This window comes from Mastigoproctus giganteus, chromosome 9, assembly GCF_048544385.1.
Source record: "Mastigoproctus giganteus isolate SK-2022 chromosome 9, ASM4854438v1, whole genome shotgun sequence".
NCBI lineage: Eukaryota > Metazoa > Arthropoda > Arachnida > Uropygi > Thelyphonidae > Mastigoproctus > Mastigoproctus giganteus.
The window spans coordinates 182,525,297-182,551,378 of record NC_143583.1 but is presented as its reverse complement, the minus strand read 5'-3'; the positions used below and the strand labels follow the sequence as shown (position 1 = coordinate 182,551,378).

Sequence of the window (26,082 nt, the reverse complement as noted above, 5' to 3'; positions counted from 1 at the left end):
TTTTTTTCAGTTGAATTTTTATGTAGCACCTTCCCACATACATGGAAAATATTGTTGTCCTTCCTATTCCTAAAACCGGAAACAATCTGGCTAATCCCAAGGATTATTTGCCCATATCCTTGATGAGTCTAAGTAAAATATTGGAGCAAATGGCATCTCCTACAACACAGGTTGCGTACCTTTTTATGGGTGCTTGCCAAAATTGGCTAAATCTTTTAAAAAACTACTCTTGCATGCCTAGAAGACAAAATTTGCTAAATCATGTGCCAAATTGGCTAAATATTTTAAAAAACTACCCACACATTTCAGGATGCATAATGCTTTATTATCCTTCTTAATCATACCAAATCTTTCACTCCAAGATTCTTTAAGTTCTCTGCTACTCCCATTTTCATTTGAACATTTTTGTTTCTTTGCTGGTTGAGCTGACATTCTAAGCAATCTGTAAAGGGCAAATAGCAATTAAAATATTTATGAGGATTTATGGGAATTAATGAAGAATCACCTCCAATCTCCATGCCACCTACAAACCGTAATTTACCAATAACTTATGTTCTGGTGTGAGATATACGAGTTTTTTTCTTAATTTCGTTTCACAATTTTGTCATTATGTCTCACCACTCAGAAACTTCAAACTTCAAACTCTGACTTCAAACAAATCACTGCATGGAGTTTGAAATTTTTTTGGGACGCTCTGAATTCTGCATGCCCAAAAAATTTGTATGCATGCCACGGCTTCGCCAATCCTCTTCTAGAACTTGCCTGGCTATTGGAAAACGAATGTATTACCATCACAACGATTTGATTTTAGGAGACTGCCCTCTACCTTTGATATATATGCCCTGAGAGAAACCAATATTAGAAATATTTTCATCAGAAAATAGCACTTAGTTATGTTAAACCTTGATTGAGGAAGCTTTTGACTGTACATGGAAAGATCGATTTCTTTGAGCTCTTTATTAAGTTGACTTTAGAGGTAACATTTACCTCTAATTACCAAACTTATGCAGGGCTTCCTTGCCTTAAGAATCCATAATTCAAGTTTGATATGGAGAGGTCATTCCAGCCATGCCATGTGCCTACAAGAAGAGATCTCTGAAGATTCAGTATTGAATGCAATTCACTGTGCTAATATCCATCTTGTAACGAACCAGGAAATTGAATATTTCTGAAATCAGTAAAATAATGTTCAACTTCCAATAGTCCGAAACTTTTCAATTTCTGGGACTCAGCTGAATTTTCATAACCAATGAATGGATTGTTTTGGCAGTTTCTGAATGTTATGTAAAGTTCTAAGTTTGATTACAGGAGAAAATAGCATGATTTTGGGCATGTGAATTGGTGCAGTGGATGTTGGCACATTTTCTGCATAATTGTTCTGTTTTTGGAATAGATATACAGTATATACACTTAAGTGGAAGCTTCAGCACTGTGCATGATTCAGACCTGACCCTGCATCAAGGTGCATGAGGTAGTTCCTTGGGACTCCAGTTCACAAGAAATTTAGATATGTCACTTGCCAGACAAAAATCTGACCAAGACATTTGCAAAATTGTACTGAGAGAAAGTTGAAGGGGAAATAGAAAACCATATTTTAATCCTGCGCCAGTTTGCAGCACAATTAGCAATATGAGATGTTTTGTGAAGGAAATGCATTTTTATCATGCATAGTCCATGAATTGTTTACTAATGCTTACACTGCTGTCAGAATTTTTTCAAGACAACTTTATAAAAACTTTATTTCAGTCAGTAGAATAGAGAAATAGCCAAGTTAACAACTTGGCTATTTTTTTCAACTGAAATGACATTGACAGCAAAATAGATTAAGTGAAATTATAACAAACTTTGTGGCAAGTAAGCTTGCAGAATATGTTTTTAATTTATTAGCTTAGAATATCAACTATGCACATTTTTATATTTACAGTTTTAAGTTATTACATAAATAATTTTTGGAATTAGTAATTCATTATTCTCTCATGGCCCTTGGCTATGCCTAAAAAATTAAATGTTTTCACTCTTTTAAGCTACATTTTGAGCAAAAAAAAAAAAAAAAAAAAAACTGAAAACCAAATAGTCTTCCTCTGAAAGTGATAGTTAGCAAAAGGAGAGGTCAGCTGCGATTGACTTCTACCTATCTAGAGGGGACTCAACATAAGGCTAAGCCTGGCTGAGGAGCAGCATCGGTGATGCTGTTTAGCCAGGCTTGGCCTTACACCTTACATGGTTTAATGACTGTCAGTGGCAGATAAAATTAGTCATTCATGTTATAGAGAAAGATGACAGGAAGTAGTCAGTAAGAGCACAATTTGGAACACACAGACCGTACTCAATCCTCAGCAGTAAGAAACAAATGAGAAGTGCAGGTCGGCCAGATCCTAGACTAGTGTATGTATTAAATTGGTTTTCTCAGTGCCAAGTAAAAGAGCATTCCTTTAATAGTGACATTTATGAAAAGGGTGAACAGCTTGCTGGTAGTTAAATTTAATCATGAATGATTTAATGCATTAGTGAATGGGTATAAAATTTCCAAAAAAAAAAAAAAAAAAAAAATATTAGCATACAGTATTCTTTGATGTTGAAATTAATGGATTATATTTAACTCATACAAACACAAGAAATAAAGGAGGTGAAATTGAAGATGATAATGAGTTGATTGATGTAGAAGGAATCAATGTGCCTACCTGTTATTAAGCTTGGAAAGCAGTAGATATGCTGAATAGATTTACTGATGGTCTTTCAATTGCGACAAAAAAAATTTCCCTGCAGAAAATCATATTGAGGCCATTTTGGAAGAGGAATCAATGAAGAAAATGCACCAGGCCCACTCTTACTGAATATTAAATAGAATGAATGTATGAGTTGATGTTCTGTAGTTATAAAACTTCTGCAGGTAAAAACTATTCTTTTCTAAATTTTAGTTGAAATCTGAGTAGTACAATAGTGCAATCAGGTTTTTTTTTTTTTTTGTGTTTATATGATTCCATATTTGACCTCAGAAAAATATTCTCAAAGACCTTGATTTGATGACAACTCTTCATTGAAACCCATAATAATAATATTTTGCTCAGTGAAAACACATGAAATTGAAAACCCCTTTGAAGGAACAAGGACTTCAACAGATATTGCATATTGTATAATTAATGTTGTGAAGAGTAATTGAGATCTGTATTACAAAATGTGTAGTGTATAAAGTATTTAGGGCCAAAGGCCTCATGCTACGAGGTAGAATGACTAACATTGTAGGTTAGTGCAAATGCATCATTTTAACATAGCTATCTACCAAAGTAGTTGAATTAATTAATTAAATTGGCATCGTTTTGGTTATATCTCATATTGTGACTGCTTTCACAATGATTTGCCATGGTATTGTACTACCTCAAATAATTGGAGTGTTATTTATTCGAGGTAGTACAATACCATAGCAACTCGTTGTGAAGGCAGTCACAATATGAGATATAACCAAAATGATTCCAATTTAATTAATTAATTCAGCTACTTTGGTAGATAGCTATGTTAAAATGTGTAGTATGAAGTAAAAAGTCATTGAAATATGCATTTATATTCCTAATACTAATCTAATACTGTAACTAAACTTTTTTCTTCCCAATTATAATAAAGCATAATTTATGTTACAGGTATTAGGAATTATAGCAGGTGTCTTACTTCAAGATCATGAAGTCCACAGCACAGACTTCCAACAGCTTCCTTATCATCGTATGTTTATAATGCTGTTTCTGGAACTGAGTTCTCCTGAACCTATCCTTGAAGCCATTGGATATCAGATTTTGACAGCATTTTGGTATGAAAATGCTTTTATGTTGAATACTGTTTCATACATAACGCATGGGATGTTATATGCTAATGTTTACATATTAAATGATAATGTACAAGGGTTGTTCTATAAAGAATGATCATAATTTTATTTTCACAACATACATTTATTAATCATCCATATTTTGATGTTCCTTTTCAAAGTAGTCCCCATCTGATGAAATGCACTTGCTCCAACATTTCTGCCATTCTTCAAAAACATGATGGAAGCCATTTTTGGCATGCATTTAGAATTGCCTCCATTGTCTTTACAACTTCTGATGACTGGAAACATTTTCCTCATAGCTCTTCCTTTAACTTTGGAAATAAAATTAAAGGAAGCTGTAAGTCAGATGAGGAACACATTTGACATTAATGCTGGCTAAGTAGTTGATGACAGTATGAGCAATGTGAGGTTTTGCATTGTCATGATGCAGCATCCACCCACCTGCATGCAGTTGTGGTCATTTGGGATGAATGTGAACCTGCAAAGTGTGCAGTACAATTCTATAGTAAGGTCCCGTAACAGTCATATGATGTGGCACAACATGCTGGTAAACCATTCCTAATGTCAAAAAAAAAAAAGAGAGATGACCATAACCCTTCCTGCAGAAGCCACAACTTTTGCTTTTTTCAGTATTGCCGATGATGTAGACTTCCTAACAGAGCTTCGTTGCTTACTCTCTGGGTCAAAATGATGAGACCATGTCTCATTTGCTGTTATCACCTTGTGCAAAACCTTGCCATCTTCAGTAACTATCCATTCAGTTCCTGACAAACCTGCATGTGAACTTGCTGTTACTCAGGTGTGAGTAGTCCCTGAACTCAATGTGCCCAAACACATGTCACATGCAGATGACACACTGATATTTCATAGAGATACCATGCATGCTCTGCTTCCTACTGATATTCTCAACATCTCTACCAATTGCATTATTGTTTTATAACCGGCTGATCTCACAATTACAGAAGCAATGTTTATGGTTTCTGTGGTTGATAGCAGTGGTTGGAGCTCCAGGATCATCAATTTTTGTGATTAAATCAGTCCATCTTTAAACATTCTAAACAACTTGTGAGCTGTACTATATGGAAGCATAGATTCATCAAAGCCTCTGTTAACATTTCGGATAATGCTTTCTTGAGACAGAAACAAAATTGAGAGCAGCATACTGTTCCTCATGTATCACATCCATTGCTATGTAGGTGAAACTGAATAGGCATAAACTTGACTTTCTGCCACACCATGCACATGAGTATGCTGTGCAGTTGCTATGGTTGTTCATGGAAAATTATGATCCTTCTTTATGGAACAGCCCTAATAATAATAATACAATAAATAATTTTCACTGCATACCCTTATACAGAACAGCTATATATAAAGCTTGAAAAATTCGCATTAAATATACACCCAAAGCATTTATAAATTAGCAATTTGCGTATACCTAGTTATATTTGAAATACATGTTTGCATGTTTTTAAGTATGCCATTTATACGAAGAAATTCAATAATTTATCTACCTACCTATGGAGGAAATGAGATAGAGGCAAAAATCTTTTTTTATTTTTCAGTGTAACTCCCCTTAACTTCAGTACACTTGTTCCATTTTGTTGGCAATGAAGAAATATCAGACAAATAAAATTCTTTGTCCTGTTCATCAAAGAACACAGAAACAGCAGACTTCAGTTCATTATCATCAGCAGAGTAGTGTCCACGTACTTTTTTTCTTGAGGTGGTGAAACAGGAAATAGTCGCAGGGGGCCAGATCTGACCTGTAAGGTGGATGGGTAAATTTTGTAAAGTCACAGTCTCTCAAAGTAGCAGCAACACCTGTGTACTGGTGCATTGTTGTGAAGAAGTAGCACACCTCTGGAAAGTTTCCACGGCATTTTTCCTTTATGGCATCCCTTAAGTTGTACAGTAGGGATGCATATGACTCCCCAGTGAGTCTGCTTGAGCTTCAAGTAGTGAATGTACAAAATTCCCTCAGAATCTCTAATCTTGTCAGCTAAAGGTTGTGTCTCAAGATCCCAATGATGAACCCATGTTTCATCACCCATAACAGTTCTGGAGATGAAAGTTTCAGGATCCCTTCCATAAAGCTCTGAATTCTCGTGACAACACCATACTCTGAATTGCTTCTGCACAGGGGTCAGAAATCTGGGGACCCACCTTGAACTGACCTTAGTCTTCCTCAAATGTTCATGGAGGATGGTTATAACCTTTCCCTCAGATATGCCACATTTTCTACAGATTTGGGGCACCATTAAACGTCTGTCATTCAGCACAAGGATTACCACAGCTTGGTACATTTCTGTAATCGTTGCTGTCACAGGCCTTCCTAGTCGTAATTCATCTCTGGTGGGCTCTGTACCCCACTACAATTGTTTTGGCCAGAATTTCACCTTGTACTCTGAAGGTGCACTATTGCCATATGCAGCTACCATCCTTTCATGAATGGCCTTTTGCCCATTTCCTTCTTTGGGGAGAAACTTGTTGACTGAATGATGCTCCAGTTTCAGCAAATCCATAATTTTTGATACGGATGTCTTCCCCCTTTTTTTTTTTTTTTTTTTTTTTTCAGTAGCATAACCTAAAAACATAAATTTAGTGTGGTTCAAGTTGAGATATGTAGGAACATGGTAAATCATGAATCACTGAAATATAACTATGGAAGTACCTTGGGTAGATAATTTATTGAATGCCCCTTATATCCAGAACTGGCTGAATAAATGTCAATACAGTGGACTTTCAGAATAACGACACCTTTGGGGATTCAAGATGCCATTATTTTGATTTTTCCATTATCTAGAATGTTTTATTTTTAATATATTTAATGGAGAAATAATGAGACTAAATAAGAAATAGAAAGATTAAGAATACAATTTTATTAACTGCACATATAAACATGTTGATACTCCAATGTTATATTCTATTATTATTATATCAAGTTTGTCACTAAGCTTTAATGTTGTTCTTCTTTTCTTCTCTATATGAGATTTATTAACTTTAGGAGCCATAGGGTGGAGTTTTTAATTTAAAATAAATGTAAAACAATGATATAATCCATGATGTCAGTACAGAATTCTCTTTCAAAATGGCGGGCTTAAAGAAACACTGTAATCGCGTGACTTGCTGTTTTCTTTATTCGCCACTGCAAGACATCTGCACTGTGTATAAACATTCGATCTGATTGTGCCATTAGCTCAAATGTTCTGTTATCGGTGGTGCCATTATATCAACAGTCTACTGTACTTTTTCTCTCTTTTTTTTTTTTTTTTAACAGGTATGTATTTGATATGACTCCTGAAGTTTATCGAACACACATTCCAAGCTCGACATTTACACCATCTGTCATTGGCTAATATATGGATATCCTGTATATATTTAGAGCTGAACTTCATTACTGAGTCCATGATCATTATTTATAACACCACGTAGGTTGCAATTGTGTCAAATTTTCTGTTATTCCAAGAATAGGTCAGTATAATGGATTTCCTTCAAGTGGTGTGAATAATCCATAATTTACCAGAGAGAGTCAACATATGTTCAAATTCATTACTCATATTTTTGAATTGGCATCATCATAATTTGCTGCAGTAATTTATGCTGATGTTGGAACTTATGCATTGTCTAAAGCACAAAAAGTTCCCACTCTTTTTTAATTCACAGCTGAAATTGAGTATATTTAATTTCTTCTGAATGTAGATGAAAATTACAAAGAAAATAGTAATAATTCTATTCTGCTGCTAGGAGCATATTTAATAAATTTAATGAATTGGTTTACTAAGTTAATGAAATGCAGACATAGTAGGAATAACAGCAGGGCCTCATTGTGATACAGTCAATCCTCGTATAACACGTGTTTACATTACACGAATTCGATCATACACGATTTATAAATAGGGGAACGATGTCTTATATAACACGAACCGAATTCGCTTATGCATGATTCGCCTTTGTGTTTACAAGAAATGGCAGTCGAATGCAGAATCACCCCAACCGAACGCAACACGATAGGAATGAAGAGAAGATTCTGAAAATGTAATTTATGTTTCTTATATCAGTGAAGGGGAATCGCATTTCACCATAATAACATAAAAACCCACACAATTCCAGCTATCCGTATAATCGCAAATGCAATTAGATCGAGTTTACTACCAGTTTATAACAGATTCCACTAGCAGAAACGCAACTGGAAATTGTTTTTATTGTTTTATGGTAGTAACCCCTAGAAATGTGCTTTAGTAAAATGTGAGGTGTTAATTGTATCTCTGCCTTTACGGTGTTGTTTATTCAGTTGCTACACACTCGCAGCTTTGTTTATGTGTATCAAGCGTGCCTCCTCGTTTTGTAATTGTGCTTTATTCCCTGGAAATGAGTAAAATACTTAAAAGGTGTGAAAAGGAAGCGTCCTGGTGAAGACACTACAGATTCAGAGAGAAAAAGAAAAGCAATATCAATAAACAGAGGCGGACTGGGTCAAAAATTCTTACCCAGGAAAATTTATAGTGGCCTCAAACTAGCGTTTATGGCCAAAATCATACCGGCCTCCAGCCAACCGGGGCTTCCCCGGTAAGGCTTATGGCCAGTTCGCCTCTGTCGATGAGAAAAAATATGAAATTGTGAAACGCTTTGGGTGAAATGAAAGACCATGTGATATTGCACGTGTTACAAACTTAAATGAGACAACGGCAAGAATTACAAAGAATGCAGAGAAAATAAAAACAACTTTCATAGCAGGAACAACTCAAAGTGTAATTAAAATCCATTAGATTAGAACACAAGAATTGGAAGAGATGGAACGGCTGTCATCTGTTTGGATAGGAAATAAAACAAAAAACAAGTTTGCTTACGATAGAAGCAAAAGCATTAGCAATATTTTATTATGTAATAGTCGTAATAAAATACTTACGCATTTTATTACGATTATTTATTGTATTTGGTAATGTTTTGGTTACAAATGTGTGTTCAATCTTGGGTGGTCGGCATCTAACCCTATTTTTTCCATAGGGCTTGTTGTTCATATTGCCCGAGGGTTTCTAGGAACACAACTATCGTGCTATACGAGGACTGACTGTACACTGGATACAGATTTTAAATGTTCATTGTGCAATTCAGACAATTTGATAGCAGCAAAGAGGCTTATCAGGGCCGCTGCAACCGTATGTGCCGCAAGTAAGCAAAATCAAATTTGCCACCCCGAAATATTTAAATTAAAAAATAAAAAATGCGTAAATAATTATTATTCATTTATTTAAAAAGAAAATAATTACAACATATAATATAATGAACCAACAAACAAAAATAACAATCATTCTGAAATTCTGAAAATAAACTTTAAATTCTAAATCACAATAATCGTACTCTATCACAATAATAAAATAAAAAGAAAGTTATACAAATTTATGTTTTCTTGCTTTAAGAAATGGGAATTTATTAATTATTCAATTTATGTTTATTTGTTCCAAAAGATCATTTTCTATTGAAATTTTTGCCAAATTAGAGATTTGTTGTTGGCAGATTATCAATCGTAAACAATTTTTGATTAATTTTAATTTTTAAAAACTCCGTTCCCCTGAGGCAACTGAAACAGTAAAGTTAAAAAAATTCTTAATATGCAACTGCTACATTTAGAAAAGTATCTGTAAAATCGTTTTTAAAAATATATTGGAATACTTCAAATAGAGTAATATTGTCTTTAATATAAATTTAAATCTAATTATTCAAATAATGCTGAACCATCCATATCAGACTCGTTACAATCAGATATTCGGGTGACACTCAAGTCAAGTGGACCCAATTTCAGCGAGGTCCGGACGGTCTGTGACAGCCAAATCCTCTGCTTGCACCTTCACGATGGTGGGACTGTTAGTAATCCTGGGTATAACCCCCATGCACAAGTACATGGTGGGTGACCACCCAGGTGTGAACCAACGTAAGCAGGGGTCGAGGTGTGGCGCCCACACCACATGGAGGAACGCCGCCCCTCTATGTTACCAGGCAGTACTAGATGGAAGATGACTCTCATCAACCGGTGAAATACCACCACTTTGCTTATTGGAGGCTTGAAGTGGTGGAACCCATGTTTAGTCTCTAGAGCTAAGTTCCGGTCAACCCTTCCCTATCTCTTCCATCATGCAGTATGATTGATGACTTTTGAGGTTATGATGAACATCGGCGAGATCCAATATTCCTTACATTTCGAGGGTACAGCTCTAAAACGGTTTTCGCAGGCCGGCCGCTAGTTAGTACACCGGAGCGGACCTATTGGTAACTCTCTAGGAGGCTTCCGGAACAGCTAGTGTATAATCTTGCTACCTCTACTCTGCCAGATAGTGACTGGAGGGAGTCCGAGTAGTGTGTATGCGGGGAGCATTGTCGAGGCCATGTTATGTCAAGGATCTGGGTATATTCTTACCACATGTACGCCATATCCAAAAATTTCATTACTTCATACAGCATGTCCCACCCACTTTTTCTTACTATTGAATACACCATGAATTGTCAAACTAATAGAGCAAGCTTATCTGCGAAAAGATCTAAACCTCCCAAGGAGTTCCTAATTCATTTCACAAATATACGTGGTCTCAATTCTAATCTCAACGATGTCCATTTCCACTTGCAGTCTGCCAAACCTCATGTACTTTTTCTGACAGAATCTCAGTTATCGGTTGATTCAACAACTGCTCATCTCAGATGCCCAAATTATTCGCTGTATGATTCCTTTCGCCTCAAAGGTGGTACTTGTGCATATGTCCGTTCTGATATTCCCTGTCAGAGACTTGGCAATTTGGAATCTCCTCTCTTTGATCTTCTCTGGCTTAAAATCTCTCTACCTCATTGTGTCAAATTCATCTGTTGTCTCTACCGTTCTCCCAACTCGACTAATCACTTGGAGCTCTTTGACTTCCTCTCGTTGCAACTTGACTTTCTCCAGTCCAACTCAGGCTCCTCCGTAGCCAGGTGGGAAGGAGCAGCAGTGCGTAGCACACGCTTCTTGATTAGACCGGGGTTCGAGCCCGTCACCAACAAATACGGAGGATGCGGAAAGGTCAGGGAATGACCACCGCATATCCCCGCAGCAATATGGCCTTAGTTGCTAATGCTCCTAAAAACCAAAAACAACAACAACCAGTCCAACTCTCCTAACAGTGAGGTAATTTTCCTTGGTGATTTTAATGTTCACAACCCCAGCTGGCTTCCGTTTTCTAGTCACACCGACCCAGCAGGTCGAGATGCTGAGGCTTTTGCAGTTACTAATGACCTAGCACAGATTGTTCATTTACCTACAAGAATACCGGACAATCCTAATCATACAGCCAATACGCTTGATCTTTTTCTCACAAACAACCCTTCTAAGTACACGGTCGAAGTGAGAGCTCCTTTAGGCACTTCAGATCACAACTTGGTGATTGTCTCTTCTCCAATGGAACCTTTATCTCATGGCTATTCCCAACCTCGTGTTGTTTGGCATTACAAGAATGCAAAATGGGATGACCTGCGAGACTTCTTTTCTTCTTTTCCTTGGTCAGATTACTGTTTCAAAAGTTCTGATGTCAACGTTTGCTCAGATCGTGTCAGCGAAATTATTCTTGCAGGAATGGAATCCTTTATCCCACACTCCACTTTAAAATCTCGTCCTTTATCTAAACCTTGGTTTTCTAATAAATGTGCTAAGGCTGTCCAAGAGAAGAATGTTGCATATCGTAATTGGCTTGTTTCTAATTCTTCAGTTTCATTTTCTGCCTACACCAAAGCTCGCAACAATTGTAAAGCAGTTATTAATCAGTCCAAACTAGAGTTTGAACAGGCTAAGAGTAGAAAACTTGCTTCTTGCCCTAATGGTAGCCGAGCATTCTGGTCTCTTGCCAAACCTATTGGCCGCAACTTTTGCCCATCTCTGCTCCCACCTCTGTCCAAACCATATGGTTCTGTTGTCACTTCAGCCAAGGATAAAGCTGACCTGCTAGCATCCCATTTTTCTTCCAGCTCATGTATTAATGATCTTGGTAAAACACCTCCCACCATTCCCAACACACTCCATTCAATGCCTCCTGTGGTCTTCCGTCAAAAGGATATCAGAAGGATTTTGATGAATCTCGATGCTAAGAAAGCTCCAGGACCCGATGGTATTTCTACACTTGTTCTCAAAACCTGTGCTCCTGAACTTACTCCTATTCTTTGCCGCCTTTTTTCACTTTCTTATTCCAAAGGTGTTTTTCCTTCTGCTTGGAAATTTGCTCACATCCAGCCAGTTCCTAAAAAGGGTGGCAAATCCCTCCCATCCAATTATCGTCCCATTGCAATTACTTCTACTCTTTCTAAAGTAATGGAGAAATCAATTAACCGCCAACTCTTAAACTACCTAGAAACCTTCCGTCTGATCAACGATCACCAGTATGGATTCCGTCAGTGTCGATCCACTGGTGATATTCTGGCTTATGTTACCCATTTATGGACTAATTCAATGGAAAGGTTCGGTGAAACACAAGTAGTTGCTCTTGACATCTCAAAGGCTTTTGATCGTGTTTGGCATAAAGGTCTTCTAAACAAGCTTCCATCTTATGGTTTGCCAACTGTTTTTAGTAATTGGTTATCCAGTGTTCTCTCTGATCGCTCACTGAGGGTGATGGTTGATGGCTCTCTGTCTTCTAACTTCTCCACTAATGCCGGTGTCCCCCAAGGTTCAGTTCTTTCCCCCACTCTTTTCCTCTTGTATATCAATGACCTTCTTCCATTGACTGGAAATCCTATCCATAGTTTTGCAGATGATAGCACATTGCATTCAACTTTCCATTTTGAGAAACCTTGTCCTGCTCAATCAGCTTCAACTTCTCGAAAATCTGCTACCAATTCCTTAAATGCCGATCTTCAGGTAATTCTCCAGTGGGGCAAAGACACTTAGTTGATTTCAACCCTTCTAAAACTCAGTCTTGTCTTATATCTCGCAAAAAGGATTCTTCTGCTCCTATGCTTATCTTTAGTGACATTCCAATTTCTAGGCAAAAGGATATATCCCTTTTGGGGATTACCCTGACTTCTAATCTCTCTTGGCACAAGCACATTACAAATATTGCTTCCTCTGCATCTAAAAAACTTGGTTTTCTCTTTCGCTCTCGGCGTTACTTTTCATCCAAACAGCTGCTCACTCTGTATAAATCGCAAATCCGCCCTGCCATGGAATATTGTTCCCACATCTGGGGTGGTGCCCCCAAAACCTCTCTCAGGCTTCTTGATTCCATTCAGAAGAGGGCAGTTAGGTTAATTAATGATTCATCTCTAACAGAGTCTCTCCACTCGCTGTCTCATAGACGCACTGTTTCTGCTGCATGCCTCTTCTACAGATACTTCCATGGGCACTGTTCTTCTGAATTAGCTTCTATAATTCCCACTCTCTCTTTCAAAACAGTCCGAACACGTGCCGCCACCAGCCAACATCCATTTACTGTCCAACTTCAAACCCACAGAACCAACTTTTCATCTTCCTCATTTATTCATTCAACTGCCGTTTTCTGGAACAACCTTCCTTCATACGTATTTCCTGAAAATTACAATCTACAGAAGTTCAAGTCCAATGTCAACAAATATCTTCTTTCGTCTTCTCAATCTCCAACCCAAGCACGGTACCAAGTACTATAGGTTCTAATACCTCTCGTGTTTGGGGTTCACATAAAAAAAAAAAATAATAATAATATTTCTACCTGTTCTTTCATATATGTAAACCTTTCAGTTAACGAGAAAATTGTTTTGTCCATAATTTTAAAGAAAAAAATTGATGTTGAAATCTTGTTTGGCATTGATGCCAATGATAGTAGCCATATTATTAGCCAAATTGAGAATTTTTTGGAATGCTTCCTCTGTTCTTTAAAATAATCTGTAATATTTTATAGACATTCAAAAGCTTAATGTATATCAAAATTTCTTTTTTGGCCCATTTTACTTACCAGATTAATTTTATTTAAAATATCATGCCAAATTATAATTGAATAAAGAAACATAAGATGTTATTTTTAAGGCATGTTGATTTAGCATGATTCCTTCTATCAATATCTATTTTCATCTTCAGTTATTTCAAGTAAAGCATCGTAAATTTCTTCTATTTGGTTTCTCAGCGGTTTTGGCCTCTATTCTACTTTTCCATCGGGTGTCAGACAAAGGTTTAAGTGTTAAATTAGTTATATATTTTTGAAGTGTGTTCCAACAATGGGTTAACAATGAGAAAAAAAAACATAATTCCTGAACAATTCTGAAAAAAAAATCAACTATTTCAAAGGAAGTCTAGTGGCATTTACAACAAGATTTAGGGTGTGAGTGGTACATGGAATGAAAAATGCTCTAGGATTAACTTCAAGTTTTTTTTTGTTTTTTTTTTTTTTTTTGTAAACATTTGCGTTTTCAGCACACATTCGAGCCCTGGCCACATAAATTCTGAATATTTAGATTTACTCAATAATTAGATTTGATATATATTGAAACAATCCCTTTCTGGTAGAATCTTGCGCAGGACAAAATCCAAGAAAATGTTCGCTTATTTCAACTTACATAGTGGTTATGTCTCTAAATCTACAAATCTAAGTATCACAGTCATCTGTTGAACATGACTAACAGCGGACATTGTATCCAAAAGCAAGATATCTAATCATTTCTAGTATTTTATCTATAATATTTTGTGAAATTATTTCAATAATTTCATTTTGTATTTGATCACCCAAATAATGCCGATCTTTTTCAATTCAGATTTCTGAATCAAATTTACCAATTGTTTCGGTAAGATTTAAAAAGTTACCATTGTTATTTTCATATAAATCTTTGAAGATCCCCCGAACGCCATACACTGCCTTGCTAAAAATAGTATCATATATATTATTCTTTCAATTACCGAATACCAATACCTTTTTTTCTATATCATATAATCTCTGTTCTCTAGCATCAATTGTACTGTTTGTCTTTAGTGACTGTGCCAGATCTGACCATTTTTTATGATTTTAATATGTACTGCACTTGTTGCATGCTTATCTAAAATAGCAGATATTTTTTTCAGTTACTGAATCTACATAGTTGGTTTTTACAATCACCAAATATCTTGCAACAAAAGCAAAATACAGAATTTTGCGATAAAGAATAAAGTAACCTTCAACTTTTTCTCCATTTTTTTCAGAATTTTCATAGAATAAACATCTGAAAATTTTCTTTGACTTTAATCACAAGGATATTCTCTATCTTTAATTTGAGTAGGATAATTTTGAATCAAATAATCACGTTGTTTCATTGTCAGGTTTTCTGGCCAGTTACTTTGATTAGTTGATAATGATATATTTGAGTCGGTATTTATTAAATATAATTACTGAGGAGAAATTGAAAAAAAAAAAAAAAAAAGGCTAAATAGAAAATTTCACTATTAAGAAGTTCGTTAAACAGAGGTCCAACTTGTGTGTCAAAAAAAAATTTTGCCACCCATAAGCGCCGCTTATCTCACCTACCCATTTGCAGCGGCCCTGAGGCTTATGATTGCTGATTACTTAAATTCAAGCTTGAAATTACAAGCAAGGGTGGATCAAGAGGTGGTTGAGGGATAGAAGACAAAAATTACTTGTGAATGGTCATTGTTTGGGAAGAAACATTGATACTAGCAGGTTACCCCATAGTTCAGTTTCAGGATTGTTGTCATATCCTGATTGTTATCATGTCCTGATTTCAGTAAATGATTATTAAAGAGATGGATTCAAGGCATGCTATCAAAATTTGCAGATGAAATAAATGTGACAAGAATGGTTAATTAGTAGACAAGTTACATTGTTTCAAAATTAGTGCAATTACCATCTATACTGAGTATTAAGTTCTGGAGGGCAAGGAGTGCAAGTGGATGTCTCTGCGAGGAAGAATTCTGAAAGTGTGGTCTGCAAAGACAGGGAACTAAGCAAGGGAGGTGGGTCTGATTAGATGTGTTAAGGCCCTGCAGAGAATAAATAAACGAACGGGATGTGCTACAGACCAGATGGAAGTTTATGCAGACATATAGAATAGGCAAACAAGTATCAATGTATGTACCATGTGGCCACAATTAAAGTATCCTGTTAGAGCTGTCTGGAGGAAAGAATGTGGAGGAGAATTACAAAAACAGAATTAGTTTCAGAAAGCACCACCAGGTGGAAAAAAGTTGTGCTCTGTATGATTTTGCATACCCCACTCCACTCGTACATAAATATACAATGAAAGGTATGAGCTTCTGCAGATGAGTGTATTTTAGTGTTGGAGCACAGTGTGTCTGACTTGCCAGTCTACTTTGACTATGTCAGTTGGTAGCAGTGCCATAACAGTGATTATATGTGAAGTCTGGGAAGTAAAGCCAGGAAAAGGATGCAAACTAGGGCTTCTCAAATATACAGGTTTTTTTTTTCTTCCCGGGATCCCGGAAATGGTTGTATAAATTTAGAAAAATTGACTGCTTAAGTTTATATATTTAAAAATTAAACGATTTACAGGAAACAAAGAAAGACTAGAACATTAACTTTCTTTTAAAAAATGAAGCCTTTTTTATTGTAAATGTCGGAACACAGTTTTCCAAACTGTATTCCGTGGAGTGTGAAATCGTAATTAATAATTTAAAAAATAAAATGAAATAAATAAATTTTGCATATTTGTAGGTACACTACTTTTGTATCATTATAATTTTAATTTCCCCCCCCCCTTCAGTTATTAATATACTGGCATAGACTAATAATCAAATAGACTGTGGAAGACTTTATTTTGGCAGGCTTTTGCATAGAGGCGTAAAGGTAATGACATCTACTAAAAAGTAGCAATGTAGCAATCTAATATGCCATTCTATGCAACAAAGTTGGAGAGGGGAAGCAAACCGATATCTTAACTAAACTCACTTCCTTGTATAAATTTTTTTTTATAATTATCATTGAAATATTATTAAAATAAATGACAATAGATTTGGCTCCGAGTGCCAAGCGATCTTTCTAGTGCGATTTTCCAACATTTTTCCTATGGTGAGTACTAGTACTTTAATAAACCCTCCACCGCTCGCAACATTACTACTAGAGGCGCCTTCGTAGCCAAGTGGGCAGGAGCAGCAGTGCGTAGCACACGCTTCTTGATTAGACCGAGATTCGAGCCCATGACCACCGCATATCCATGGAGCAATATGGTCTTAGTTGCTAATGCTCCTAAAAACCAAATAACTTTCACTTTCAATTTTGCAACATTACTACTGACTGCTCGCAACATTACTGCTTCCCTCACTAACAGCATGCTATTCTCCTCTTCTCCTGATCACTGATTTGCACTGCTCATGCCCCCACGTGGCAGGGCGTAACCTGGGAGAAGGAATTTCCTCTTCCAGGGCTAAAAGGAACAATGTTGGATTGCAATGAATATCCAACACTAGAGCTCACAGGTGGCAAAGTTGTTAACTCTGTCTCATGTCTGTTCAAACACATAAAATCCAAGGAAGTGAAGCCAGTCGACATTGCTGGACAGTGCAGTGCAGTGCAGTGTCGAGTAAGTTTGGTGTGACATAAGCATTGGGAGATCAAAATTAAGAGTAGGAGTGTTTTATAGGCCTAATGACTCTGATGAGTACAATAAGAAACTGTACGGGGAAATAGTGGGCCAGTAAATCAGAGTCTTATAATGGGGGATTTTAATTTCCCAGATATTGACTGGAATTTGTGGGTTGGTCACTCACACACTAGCAAGGCTTTTGTGGATTTATTGGATGATTGTTTTGTACATCATGTTCGGTGGCAACTAGAGGGAGTAATACTCTTGATCTGATTATCAGTAGTGATTCTTCATGCATTAAGAATCTGCAGATAAACGAACCACTAGCTGGCAGTGATCACAGTATGCTGAAGTGGGATTTACTCAAAGAGGTAACTACCACCAGGGGTAAAGGGAAGAGTTTTTGTTTTCATAAAAGCGACTATGGTGGTCTGAGACAGTATTTAAACCCTATATGATGGGACCAACTAATCATGTTACCAACAGCAAATTCACAATTGGAAGCATTCGAAGAATTTACCTTGGAAGCTACTAGACTTTGCATACCAACTAAGAAATATTGTCCAAGGTTAAGCCTAAATGCATGTCAGATGAACTAATGAGACATATGGCAGAGAAGAAAAATGCATAGAATACATATAAATTAATGGGTGACATAGAAGCCTATAATAGATACAAGCTTGTCTGTAACCAAGTCGCAAAGGAGATTAGCAGGCAAAGGCAGATTATGAGAAATCTTTGGCAAAGGATGCAAAGAAAAACAGCAAAGAGTTCTTTACCTATGTGAACTCTAGAAGGAAAGAAATGAATCATATTGGTCCACTCAATATTGATGGTTCAACTGTTGTTGATCCTGCTCAGGTGGCTAACAAACTAAATGAGTATTTTGCATCTACATTCACACATGAGGAGTTATTCAGGGAGGGTAATGCCAGAGGTGAATTGAACTCTGGCAGTGAGCTAGATGATTTTGTAATAACTGAGAGGAAAGTGGAGGAGAAATTTCACCCAGGGTGGATGGGATCTATCCAGTTATATTAAAGGAGGCAGCATAGGAAGTAAGCAAACCCTTAGCCATAATTATGAGAGCTTCTTTGAACTCAGGGACCCATGGACTGGAGATGTGCAAATGTGACCCCTATTCACAAAGCAGGATCAAAGGGCAACACAAGTAATTAAAATACCTGTCCAGCTGAGCCTAAATAAGTTTAAGGCTCAGCTGGACAGGTATTTTGAATGAACAGAGGGGTGAAGTGGAAGTGGTTTTTTTTTTTTTTTTTTGGCTGATGCTACATAAGCTTGCTTTCTTGCATCAAATGCCTCTACTAATGCTAATGCTAATAAACATGTTAGTTTAACGTCTGTTCCAGGAAAATTAATGGAGGCACTGGTTAAAGAAGCACTGCTTGATCATCTAGAAAAGACTTCAGTTATAGCTTGGACACAGCATGGTTTTGTTAAAGGTATGTCTTGCCTGACCAATTTAATTGGATACTATGATGTGGTCACAAAGGAACTGGATGCAGTGAATCACTTTGATATCATATATTTGGATCTTAGAAAGGCTTTTGATACTGTTGCACTTGGAAGACTGCTAAACAAATTGGAGCAGTGTGGCATTGGAGGCAAATTGCTGCTATGGATAAAGGGATGGTTGAGTGGGAGAGTGGTAATCAATGGTCACTGCTCATCGTGGACTAATGTTATTAGTGGAGTCCCTCAGGGTTCAGTGTTGTGTCCATTGTTGTTTTCTGTATTTATAAATGATATTGATAATGGTATATCAAGCTTAATGTCCAAGTTTGCAGATGATATGAAGGTTGGCAGGGTTGTTAAGGACACTAATAACAGTACGCTGCTGCAACATCATCTAGAAAAGTTGAGCAGATGGGATGAGAGGTGGCAAATGAAGTTTAACATTGACAAATGTAAAGTGTTACATAAGGGAAGCAGTAACCCCGGAGCAACGTATCAACTCTGTAGTACTACACTGACAGTGGTAGAGAACGAAAAGGACCTGAGGGTAATTGTGCAGGCAGATATGAAATTTTCTGAGTAGTGCAGAGTGTCTACAAGAGTAGCTCATGGTGTCTTGTCAATGATATACAGGAATTTTTCTAGCAGGGATAAGGAGGTGATTATCCCCTTGTATATGGTCAAGCCACACTACTTGAGTACTGTATACAGGTCTGGAGGCCTCATTTTAAGAAGGATGTAGAGATGTTGGAATGAGTACAGAGAAGGGCAACAAGATTAGTGAATGGAACAAAGGGTTGCTCTTATGAAGAAAGGCTTAAGTTTTGCAAATTACAGTGTCTGGAGACTAGGCACGTGCGAGGTGATCTGATTGAGGTGTATAAAGCCTTGAATAGTTTGAACATGCTCAATGCTGATGGGATTCTTCCTGTTGCTCAGAATAATCACCTGAGCGGGCATAAATTCAAACTGAGGAAAGACAGATGCAGTATAGATATACGGAAGTTTGCCTTTAGCCAGCAGGTAGTTGGTTGGTGGAACGACTTCCATCCCTTGTTGTGGAAGTTGATAGACTAAATAAATATAAGGCTGAGCTGGACAGGTATTTGGAACGAATGAAGGGGTGAAATGGGAGTGTTTTTTTCTGGCTGCTGCTGCATAAGCTTGCTTTCTTGCTTCATATGCCTCTACTAATGCTAATACTCACCTCGATCACCTGTATCTGCTAACTAATCACAGCACTGCCCAGTGTACATCGTGTCAAGTACATCTAACCATTTGCCATTTTTTAGTGGACTGTCCCCACTTTCAAAATACCCATTAAACACCTTTAAATGAATTGCTAATACACAGTCATCAATAAATTTATTGCAGATTCTGCGAGATGTTCCTAATAAAGAAGGAACTATTTAATTTCCTAAATCATATAGGAATATACCAAAAATATAACAGGTATTACAATGAACGGGGTTAATATTTCATATTCGCCATTAGAAAGACACGATATAGCCCTAGCAGCCTATGTGTCGTTAAACTCAACAACAATGACAATGGATTTGTGGTTGAAAAAAAGGAACTTTAAAACGAGAAGCAAGTACTTCTAGTATTGCAACTGTGGTCAATGAAAACGAACACAATATTGTCACACGTTAAAGTGAGGATGAACAATCGCAACCTTTTGTTCCCCAAAAATCCGATATAAAAAAAAAAAGGTACCAATTAATAAAAGTCCAAAACGACGAAAGTATGATGATAGTTATTTGAATTTCGGCTGTACATATGTTGGAAATAGATGCTTCTGATGCATAATGTGTCATATGTAATAAAATATTGGCGCCTCCGTAGCCAGGTGGGAAGGAGCAGCAGTGCGTAGCACACGCTTCTTGATTAGACCGGGGTTCGAGCCCGTCACCACCAAATACGGAGGATGCGGAAAGGTCAGGGAATGACCACCGCATATCCCCAGAGCAATATGGCCTTAGTTGCTAATGCTCCTAAAAATCCAAATAACTAACAAACATTTTAATAAAATATTAGCAAACAGTTCTTTGGCTGTGTTCTGTAAATATATAGTGAGATGAAAAGTATTGCGTGACTAAAAAATTTGGGTAATTGCTAACTTGCTGGAGTTTTTCCACTTTATTAAACAGAAAAATTACATTATCGTTTTCAGCTGATGTCATTGCAGTCACAATGCATGTGTACTATTCATACTGTTGATAGGTGCAATATGGCCTGAGTAGCCCTTGCTCCAAAAATAACAACAGTAATGTTAGATGTTTTGTTAGTAAAATGAGTGAATTCAAACTCATGGTTAAACAGCTAAAGCTAACATGGTACTGCCCATAAGTAACAGAAGATGAGTTCAATATGATATGTATAATGTATTTAAATATGAAAAATAAGAAAGTGCGGTGGGGGTATGCTTTTTATCAAAAGTAGCTGGAAGGCAACAAAAGGAGATAACATGATTTGTTGCAAAAGTAAAATGAGCTTGGGATATATTACTGATCCAGAAGACTGAAGAATATGACAAGAGCACCTACATGTGGACGAAATGTGCAAGCAAATACGAATGTCTTTTTAATGGAGATTTATATTTGACACTTATTGATTGGAGCAAGTGGGAGAGAAACTTATCATGTGGGACAAAATTTTTAAATAAACTAGATTATTATTTGCATCAGAATGTTAAAGAAAACACTATGGATAAGAATATTCTAGACCTGATCATTGCTTGTGAACCACATTAAATCATATGCACACAGTAACACAATTCTTAGTTGGAAGATGAAGTTGAGGGGTTGCAGTTGTTAAAGGTGAAGGCATGGATTTTAATTTCAGGAAAGAGAATTATGACAATATAAGATGCTCCATGTCCTCTGCCAGATGGCAAGTAGCAGCAGAAGTGTCCAAACACGTACCTTATTTACCCACCTTGGGCGCATTCCAGTTCCATAGGTGACAGGGAATTAGAGATTCCCAAAGTAAGGGCAGAGCTTTCCAACTGTGGTTATCCACCTAATGTTCTAAATAGATGTGAACTACAAGCTTGCAAGTTTGTTACACTACCAAATCCCTCACATGATAATCAGTTTACCTCAACTGCCAACATCTCCTACTATCCTGGCGTGTCGGAACCTTTTACCAGGATCCTGCTATCTTGCCACATACAGCGTATGCAACTTCCTGGTAGGAGATTACATTCCATTATTTCTAAGGTAAAAATACCCATCCTTCTTTCTTGCGAAGCAGTTCTATGTATCGCATTACATCTCCGGATTGTGTGGAATGTAGGTGAAACTGCCAGGAGATTGAATGATCGTGTTTCGGAACATGAGGGGGGGGGCTCTCCGATCTGCAAATTTTTAACGCTCCACTGCACTGGTGCTGAGCATCGTTGGGTCTAACAACACAGCCTTGATCCCCAACGTGACATTGAGATCATCAAATATTCATGTGACTACCGCCAGAGCTCAAGGCTTGAAGCACTGCACATATCCAATTGTAATAGCACTGTTATTATTATTAGAGAGAATCAAACATAGAAGGAAATCACCAAGAAAGAGAAGAATGATGATATCTCCAGCTCAGGACCCCTTAGTGTGCCAAGCCCATACTCACCAGATGTGAGCCCCTGGGATAATGAACCATAATAGGGAAGTGCACATTCACCCAATTATGGAATCTACCATTTTGCAGTTCAAATAGCACTTGCTTTTGTCACGTGTATGTGGTTTTGCATTACCGATACCAGATGTGATTCATGATCTTGCCCAGTCAACTCCTATTAATTTGCTTTATGTCATGTATACACACAGCACACCGTTCACTGTTTAGCTGAAGGGACACCTCGTCCTGAAAGCTACTGTTATTTTATATCAGTTTTAACTTATATTTTTATTTATTTTGTTTTAATAAAGTTATCTTAAACCAGTTTTGTCGGTCATTGATAGAGAAATACATAGTGAGGTCTGACAAGGATCAGTACTGGGGCCTGTTATTTTTGATTTTCTTAAATGAAATTGAAAAAGGACACAGGATGTGGTATCAAAGTTTGCAGTTGATACAAAGATTAGGAGAGTTGTTAGTGATCAGTGCCAAGCAGTTTTTTTCAGGATGACATATGTGGGCTTTGGCAAAGGTGAGAGAAGTGGTAGCTATGTTATAATGCAACAAAATGCTAGACCTTTTATTTGCGTAACAGCAACCCAAAATAACTTATTTACTTGGTGTACTTGGAAGAAATGGATTGGGAGTTACAGTACGGGGTCAGTAAGGAAGGCCCATAGAAAGAGGAAAGTCGTAATTCCACTGTATAAGGCAATTGTAAGACCACACTTGGAATACTGTAACCATGTATAGAGACAACTTAAAATAAGACATCAAACTTCTTGAAAGAATTCAGAGGTGGAAAACTCACTTTGTGAAATCTGCAAAAGGGCAACCATGTGAAAAACTTCAAATATGTGGACTTCAGAGCTTGGCAACCAGGTACATTAGAGAGGATAATGAAATGAATGAAGGCAAAATTTTAAATGTTATAAATGAACTAGAGTCTAGAAATTCAAATTACAGGAAAAGAAGAGAAGAAAAGTTAGGCTTGACTGCTCAGGGAAATTCAAGGCAGCTAGATATACATATTCTTCTGACATTATAACCTAGGGTGAGTCTTAGCTTTCTTGATGATGTTCCACCAATAAGCCCTCCCAGAAATCAAACTTCTCCAACTTCTTATTCTCGTGGTCTTTAAGTCCTTTTCTGCATCATCCATTTATCTTTTTCGTGGTCTTCCTCTTGCCCCCCACTCCCTGTAGGTTTCCATTTCATTATGCTCTTAATTGTTCTGCTATCATCCATTCTCATATGTCCCAACCAGACAACTCTCTGGCTCTTCACAACTGTGACGATGCCCGCACCCTGAATAAGGTGGTCAAGTTCGTGGTTCATTCTGATCCTCCAGGATCCATCAACGTCCTGTACGAGCCCAAAATCTTTTCGTAAAATTCTACACTCAAATACTCTCAACAACTGCTCATCTTTACTCATTAATATCCAAGCTTTACAACCATATGTCACAACTGGTCTAATGAGGCTTTTGTATATTCTTAATTTTAAATGTCTGTTCAGTACTCTGGACTTCAATAGTTTTTCATGTGCATAGAAACATCTGTTTCCACTTGGGATATGGGACTTAATTTCATCAGTAATAGAGTTGGACTGAATTATCTGCAAACCTAGATAGGTAAAAGTCTGAACATGCTCGAACAAAAAGCTGCTGGTTCTTAAATTTTCAAGGTTATCTGCCTTTCTCCGGACTTCCATATATTTTGTCTTCACTTCATTTATCCTGAGTCCTCTTATTTGTGCTTCACTATCCAGCCTGGCCACTCTTTCCTCCAGTATTCCTTTAGTCCTACTGATAATAGTGACATCGTCAGCATATGCACAGACCTACACTGTCTTTGTGCCTATGTGTCCAGTCACTTTTAATTTTCTGACAACTGCCTCCAAAACCAAGAGAGTGCATAGCCTTGTCTAACACCGGTGTTAATGTCAAAGGAAGTCATCAACTCTTTGTCAATTCTCACCACTGCTTTGGAGCCAACCAGGGTTGCTTTTATGAGCCTGACAATCTTTGTAGGTATGCTCAAGAGAAAGAGATCATTTCCTTTCTGTTGAAGCAATCAAAAGCTTGTTTAAAATCTGCGTATAGGTTATATAAGTGTATATTGTACTCAAATGCTTTTTCCTATATTTGTCTCAAAATGAAAATCTGGTCAGTTGTTGAGCAATTGGGTCTGAAACCACACTGATATTCTCCAATGATTTTCTCTGAATATGCTGCCAATCTGTTATAAATAACTCCCAACAAAACCTTGTGTAAGTTACACTGAGTAATCTAATAGCTCTGTAGTTAGAACAAAGCAGTATCATCCTCCTTGTGAATTGACTATGTAATTCCAAGTGTCCATTAATCCAGGATTTTTTATATACTTATTTTTATTTAATTTTCTATTTTATTGTATTTATTATTATTTTTGTTAAAATAATAATAAATATGATAAATGCCTGTGGCTATCTTGCATTGTATATATGGCTAATACTAATACAACTCTGTTGAAAAATTAAGAACTACCATCAATTAACACTGGCTGGCAAGCGAAAAAATATAAAATTGACAGGCATGGTACATTTCATGTACTTTATGGATTAAAGAAACTGGCAAGAAATAATTCAAAATTGTTCACTTTTTTTATGCTTCTTAATTTTCAATGTTTTTTGAGCACAACTGTGAAAAGTTCTTTTCCCCCAGCCTTCCCCATTCGAGGTGGGTTAAAAAATGTTTCCAATGGGACACATTTTTTAACCCACCTCCTCTGCCACACTTTATACATTGCACTTTTATGTTTTTTAACAGCCACGTGCAGTTTCTTTAACTTAATATTTTGTTCATTTTATCTCTTCAAATAATTACACTTTTATTAAATATAAAAATAGCGAAATGCTTAAAGTGCGGTACTCACCTTGAATATAACCTGCAATAGTTTTATGAAAAGACTGATGGTTAAGCTAATGCATTAAGGTGGGATGAGATTTAATTTAACGGAATTTTAAAATAAGCACAAGGAAGCAGAAGTGCACTACTCCATCCCTGGTTGTCATAAAGTAGAAAATAGTTAATCTGGAACATAAAAAAATTGATATTGCCAATAGTCGTGACGACAGACTTTCGTTAAGTTATAACGTCTTCAGTTGGCGGTGTTAAATGAGAAGTAATGCATGCTGTGTTTTAAGGAATTTTCTATACTCTCATGATGCTCTTTGGGACACGTGGGAATCTTAGATGTGAAAGATTCCAAGCCGAGGAAAGGTGAAAGGGAAGTTTTGCGTTTAGGATGTTGAGATTAGTATTGTGTCAAAACCATTCGATAATGAGGGCTTCATATTGAAGAATTTTGTGGCTGGTTTTAAGTCTTATAATGGTGATAGCGGAGTCAATTAAAGGAGTGTGATTGGGCATGAATTGTGAGTTCTGTACTAGCTTGTCCCGATCTAAGACTATTATAGTGGTAGTACGCGTGAGTGTTCGAGGTTTTGGTAGAACCAAACTTGGTAGTAGTACTACCAATATAACAGGCATCACAGTTTGGTTGACATTTAATCAAGTAAATTATATTGTTCAAATCGTTGGTTGGGTATTTGTGTGCATCTTTGTAAGTGTTGAATAAGGATCCGAGTTTATTATAAGCTGAAAAAATAAGGGAGATATCAGTACCTGT

The 26,082-nt window shown here is 36.9% G+C and overlaps 1 protein-coding gene across 6 annotated transcripts in view; it reads left to right on the top strand.

Annotated features, from left to right (window-relative positions):
- The window catches only part of Not1 (CCR4-NOT transcription complex subunit 1), a 710,948-nt gene that overhangs the window by 624,091 nt on the left and 60,775 nt on the right, over positions 1-26,082 (top strand). For all 6 annotated transcript variants that reach the window (XM_090381951.1, XM_090381950.1, XM_090381952.1 and 3 more), the window contains one exon: positions 3,636-3,799. In XM_090381951.1, coding sequence (XP_090238077.1) covers positions 3,636-3,799 — 164 coding nt within the window. The remainder of the gene's footprint in view (positions 1-3,635; positions 3,800-26,082) is intronic.